General features: G+C 40.7%; 1 protein-coding gene across 1 annotated transcript in view; it reads right to left on the minus strand.

Moving 5' to 3' along the window:
• TARS (threonyl-tRNA synthetase) overlaps positions 1-6325 on the minus strand; it is a 25295-nt gene extending 18970 nt beyond the window's left edge. Inside the window, exons 1-2 of the mRNA XM_025043543.1 lie at positions 6130-6325; positions 1719-1799 (exon numbers count right to left, since the gene is read on the minus strand). Of these exons, the coding sequence (XP_024899311.1) occupies positions 1719-1799; positions 6130-6186 (138 nt within the window). The 5' untranslated portion in view covers positions 6187-6325. The remainder of the gene's footprint in view (positions 1-1718; positions 1800-6129) is intronic.
• Between the last annotated feature and the right edge of the window lie 308 nt (positions 6326-6633).

The following is a 6633-nucleotide window of genomic DNA, read 5'->3' on the forward strand; positions in this document are numbered from 1 at the left end:
ATCTTAAAAATATACATATTTTCAGACCAAATATAACTTATTAGAACAATAAGTTTATCTTATATGAAATAGTACTTTTTCTTCCTCTTATACAAAATTTCCTTCTCGTTTCAATCACGATTTTTCTCGGTCTTCATCTTTTGACATGGAAGAGCCCCAATCTCTTTATAATTCCCTCCTACAGCATTTTTTTTCTCTAGTCATTCGGGTGCTCTTTAGGAGCCTTTTAATGAATTATCATAGGGGTCCCTAACCCTCAATGGTGAAGGCCCAACGAATTAACTGAGAGTTCAGAGCCTGGCATTCTACAACCACACCCTGACCCCTCAGGTGGAAGCACACTGCCTGGCCCTACCTACCGGGAAGCATTTACAGTCTCACCCACCCACAGGACCCTCTGAATCTCTCTGCAGTTTATCTCCATATTCACTTGGCACTTCCTAATCAGAAGAACTCAGTGTCAAGCTTAATTTATTCCACATTCATGGAGCAGATACTCTTTGTGCCAGGCCCTGGGAATGCAGAGAAGAACAAGACCTGCACATTGCCCTTAGAAGGGGAACAGGACAAGTACATAAATGATGGGAGCACAGAGAAGGAAAGGTCTTGGACATCTCGCTGCACACGTTTTCCCAGAAAGATCACTTAGTACATATATAATCCCATGCTGCCCTTATAATTCTCTATTCAGAAAAGTCTTCTAATTGTTTGTAACCTTTGTTTCCTATTTCCAAGCTAGTTCTTAACAGAATAGCCTGTACTACTGTATTGAAAGTATAAAGAAGAAATTAGGGAATATATGCATTTTTCCACTTACTTGCAAATTTTTAAATTCACAATCAACAATTTCCCCCACAATTACAGTGGGATATAATGGACAAAACATAAGCCGACAGTTAGGCAGCGCTCTAAGCAACACTCAGTGGTCCTCAATCACCTACAAACTTACCCTTAGCTGAATGGAAGCACTATCAATTTAGCAACACGGCACTGATAAAAATAGTGCGTTAAAGCCAGTTTATTATGCTATAATATACTTCTTAAAGCCTATTCCTTTGTTCTTTGCATTCTGGTAGCTTTCCAAAGAGTCTCTAATAAAATGGTTCTAATGACTAAAACAAGTGAAGCACAGTTTGTAGCAGTTCAACATCAAAAATAAAGTAGGAAGACAAGCTTTACTGCCTCCTGAAGCGGGATGCCCAGAACCAGGCTGATTTCCGGCTTACTTTTGAAAAGCGCAGGGAACAGACAGCATTTTCTTTACACTTGAGAGGCCTCAAGGAGATTTGTCCTGGCTTGAAACCAAACCCTAGCAGCAGGTCCAGGTGGAAACAGTGTGAATGGGTCAAGGAAGTGGGCTCGCTTTGGTTTCTGTTGTGTTCAGTATCAGCTCAAACACCAAGTCTCTCCTCCGTAACATCTTACCGAATGAAATAATCATAGTGGGTAAGTACCACAGTCTCCATCTCTGCAACTTTTGTTCTCTTATTTTCTTTTCTAATCTCACAGATTTTCTTACCATCAGACTTCAGTTGTTTACCTCGTTCAACGAAAAGTGACTGCAAGTCTTTCTTCCCATCTCAGACTTTCCTAATCCTTCTCCCTCATTTTCACACCTAGTGCCATCTCACGACCCCATGTAAACCACTAGTATCTTACACAGGATGAGTCTGAGACAGCTCCCTGCCACCTGTCAATATTTAACCGCAGAGCCTTACCTCTGCTCGACCTCCATCCCCAGATCCTTCTTTGTTCTTCTTCTTGCCTCCTTCCTTTCGCTTCTCCTCACTGGCACCTACCTATAAAAGCAAAAAAAAAAAGGTTTTTATATTTTAATCTAATTTGACAACCCTCCATGCCGCCCCCCAGAAAAATTTTGAGGATGCTATTCTAGCATCTGTTTAAAAGAAAGTGAAAATTTGATTTTGAAAGACTAGAAAATCTGATCACTGTGAAAGACAAGTTAACAACTTATAGATAACTCCGAAAAAAAACAGAAGAGTTCAAGTCTTCACATTTTATTTATTTTGCCTGTTCTCCTGACTCTTGCTTTAGGCTTATGTGGACATATTTAAATACGTAGCCATGACGAGGTGATTATTCAATAACAGTATTTTCAGGAAAAAAATCAGTGCAGTATATATCCATTCATTCCGCAAGTACCACCAAGAGCCTCTGTGCTTGCGGTATTTTGTTAAATCTGCAGATGAAGCAAACCCAATCCCTACCACGTGCAAACTTAATCTCTCCAGGGAAACTAAGGCATACATGTGTGAAAAACTCCTGGAGGAGAAAAGAATACAGTTGTAGCGCTACAATTAGATGTCAAATAAGCTAGGACAATAGTAAGTGTTAGGACTTTCAAGGATGAAGATTTCAAGAAGCTGGATTTCAAAAATGGAGAAAATGTGTTCTAGGTGTCCACATAAGCTTACTGCTGGGCATGTTAAAAAGAGAAAGAGAGAGGGGCAGACACAGACTAAACCAGGCTGACTAAAGCAGGATTGTTTTAGGGAATAATTTAAGACAGACTATGGCTCAGACAGAAGCAAGCACTAAACGTTACCGTAAGGAACACAGACTTCAATCAGAAGTACATGAAGTCATAGAAAGTTGTAAAGTAATAAGTCCTGTGCAAAAAAGCAACCAACAGCAGCAGGTCTATACCAGTGTTTCTCAACCAGAAGCAATTTTGTCCCCCAGGAAACACTTAGACATTTTGGTTGACAAAGTAAAGGGTACAGTTGGCATGTAGTAGGTAGAGGCTAGGCATGTTGCTAAACACCCAGCAATGCACAGGACAGCCTCCCACAGCAAATAATTATTTAGTTCAGTGTCAACAGTGTTGAAGTCAAGAAACCCTGAACTACATTTTGGGTTACCGTGAAGAGGATTTTCTCAGAAACACATTACTTCACTGTGACTGCCCAGAAACATCCTAAAGCAAAGTGCACAAAAAGTTTCAGTATCCATGTTCCATGTATCAGTACTCCATTCCTTTTTATTGCCAAATAATATTCCACTGTTTATTTATCCATTTAAGAGCTGAACACTTTGGTTGCTCTTTTGAATCTTATAAAACATGTTACTTGTATAATTTAAAATAATAATAAACTAAACTATAAAATATATTCTTCCTAATTTCATGCTGAGTTAAAACTTCCCCCACTCTGGGATTCCGAATTTAATATTTTCAAGGTTTATTTACAGTCAACAGATGAATAACAAACATAATTTAAGTCCATTCTATTCCTGTAAAGTACTAACATGGTTACAAGATTCCCTATATGCCTTCACTACACTACAGAAGTGATGTAACTAGTCAAGTGTATTTCGTAAGAGAAGGGATGAAAACTAATTGTAGGTCTGTCTCTGCAGGTTTAAAATAAAAAAGAAATGAAATAATTCTATTTTTCTAATAATATGTTTTAGGTTTTGGTCACATGGCTATTTGTGAAATGAATAGTAGTAGTTAAAAAGAGGGAGAGAATTAACCCAAAGGTTTTCTGTGCTCTAAAAATGTCTCTATTTTACAAATGAGAATACTAGCTCAAAGAGGGTAATTAGCTCATTAGTATACAGGTAGTAAGTTGCAGAGCTGGGACATCAAAACAGGTCTCCTCGAACCCTGAGGCCCATTCTGTCTTTATTACAATTTGCAAGACAGCAGGCAGCTGTTTTCTATTTCCCATGAAAACAGAACAAAAATATGTATTTATTTATTACATATTTATGTAAAAGCGACCTAAAATTTCAACCCAAATGTTGGGCACAGAACTGGACTGTGAAGGGAAGCTACAGAATTACCTTCCTCAGGGATGTTTACGAGTTAGAGAAAAGGTATCTGCAGAGTGTAGTTTAAGTAAATTCAATCCCAGAGACTGATAGCTGGGATAAGTATGTCACAGGGATCCAATAGTTTTGACAGAGTATCTGTCCCTGACTTGTTTCCAGGCGATGACAGGAGGCAGGATAGCAATTGGGTTATGAGTATTGGTTACAGAATACTGGGTCTGAGCAAGTTACTTACTGTGCCTATACCTGTTTCCTCATTTGTATAATGGGGATAATAACAAAAGCCAGTTCAGAGTTATTTTGAGGACTGAATGAGCATGTAATACAGTACCAGATCCCACTCAGTAAATATTAGCACTCAATAAATATTAGGTAATTATTATTGGAGAAGGGAGAAATCATATATTTGTTAGCCATACATCACCTCCAATTAAGAATAGTATAGCAAAATATTTATGGACATGGAACGTTGACTATAGACTATTAAGCAAAAATAAATAAATAAATAAACAGGTTACAAAACAGTAAAAATACCATTTATTTTTATGAATTGAAAAAAGTCTATGAATAAGCACCATTTATCACTTTTTTAAATTAAATTTATTGGGCTGACATTGGTTGAAAAAATTATATCGGTTTTAAGTGTGCAACTCAATAATATATCATTTGTATATTCTGTGTGTTTACCACCCAAAGCCAAATCTTCTGTCACCATGTTTAACTCGCTTTATCCTTATCTACTTCACCCCCTTCCCCTTCCCAATGGTAACCATTAAACGTTGTCTGTGCCCACAAGCTTTTGTTTGTTTGTCTTGCTCATTTGTTGCTTTCAGTTTTATATGCCATATATGAGTGAAATCACATGGTTCTCAACTTTTTCTGTCTGACTTATTTCTCTTAACATGATTATCTCAAGATCCATCCATGTTGTCGCAAATAGCAATATTTCATCTTATGGCTGTGTAATATTTCATTGTATATACTGTATATATATACACACACACACATATAGGTCATAGTTTAGAATATACACACATGAATTTTCCTCTTTCAGTTCCTGAATGAGAGGACATACTAACCTTACTGATGAGAAAATTGTGGCTTTTAAGTAATCTGTCCTATCAAGAGTTAGGGCAGAGGCTGCTTTGGCTGAAGACCTCACCACCTCTCACGTGGACTATTACAAGAGCCTCCTGCTTGTGGTTTCACCTCTTTCCAATGCGCCTTCCACCTCAATGCCAGCGTGATCTTTAAAACTACAATTCATATCTACCGCTTCTCTGCTTAAAAACTTTCACTTGTAGTAAACTTCAACTATCCTTGGTTGTCTAAGATCCTTCTGATCCCTGTAGCTCCCCCTTCTGGCATATCTCTTGCAAGCAACCCCACAGACAATTCACTCAAGGTTGCCCTTTCAGTGCCTTCACTACGTACTTTTACCTGGAAAGCCCTGCCCTATTTGGTTTACCTGATAAACTTACACCATTCTTCCAAACTCAATTCAAAAGTGCGCTCCCAAGCAGAGTTGGGCATGCTTCTTTAACTCCACTGCAAAATCAATGTTTTCCTTTCACACACCAGGCTGTGAGGCCCTCAAGGCCAGGCTGGATCCTATACACCATCCTAGTTGCATGCCCCAGCACAGTGACTCACAGAATGAATACCTGACATTTATTAATCGTGAACAACAAACAAACTCGACCTGGTGGCATGAAAGTGACCTGGGAGATGTTCTTAAGCAACGATGACAACAAAGAGAAAATTCAAAAGTGAAACTATTAACAAGTGTGAAATAAGATAAGACATGCCTCCAGCACCAGGCAGGGGAAGTGTGTAAGCTCTCTACAGTTTGTCAGGTCATCTGGCCTCCACCATTTATTACAAATCAGCCAAACTTGAGCGAGTTCGATCAGATCTCGGGAACTAGGTTTTCCTTTTCTTAGAGAGACTTCTACCCTTAAAAAGGTTTTAGGATTAAGTGAGTCTCTGCAATGTTCTTCTCGCTTAAGGTGAGATAAAACACTAGTCTGAGAGTTCCGTAATTGTCTCGATTTCTAATTAGATGTGATTCTGAGCAACTCACTCACTCATGGTCTGTTTCCTCACCTACAAAAAGAGGATAGACTCAGATATGACCTGCAAGGCTCCGCCCTGTGCTATGAATGGACGATTTCTCCTCAAAGGAGACTCTGACTTCTCCAGGAGTTCGTTCTATCGTTCTACATCGGTTCCTCCACCTGACACGATCCCGGCCGCTTCCTTCTTTTCGTCCCCGCCTGGCACGGCCGCGGGGTACCAAAGAGAGCCCCAGGCCCGCCTCCCGGCTCCACTCACCGGCTTCTCCTCGCCTCCCATCTTCCCTGAAGGACTGCTGGCCTTCTCCTCGGACATCGGCGAACCACGAAGAGAATATGGAAACCAAAAGCGATGGTCTGGAGGGAGAGGACAGCGGAGGCCCAACAGAGATGGGATGGGGCTGCCGGGAACACTGCTCTTGAACCACGTGGTACGGAAAGACCAGCTGATGCAATCTGAAAGCGCCCAAACCCCGCCTCCTAACCAGGCGGGAGTACGGGCAGCCAATCGGTAACGGGGAAAGGCGGGCTCTCCCGTCTCTAAACCAATGGAAAAGCTTGTTGAGTGACCAAGCCCTTTAGGAAAGCAGGACGCGTCGGTTGAGAAGGAGTGGCTGGCGCTAAGCCTTTACGCCCTGCCAGCCCTGGACTGGACCCTCTGCTGAGCGGAGGAGTCCGCAATACGTGTGCGCTTTCTTCCAGGCTGACGCGGCCTATTGCTCCAGGGCCTTTCCGACCACCGTAACGCATGAGAGGACTTTGA

This window comes from Pteropus alecto, unplaced genomic scaffold (genome assembly GCF_000325575.1).
Source record: "Pteropus alecto unplaced genomic scaffold, ASM32557v1 scaffold152, whole genome shotgun sequence".
NCBI lineage: Eukaryota > Metazoa > Chordata > Mammalia > Chiroptera > Pteropodidae > Pteropus > Pteropus alecto.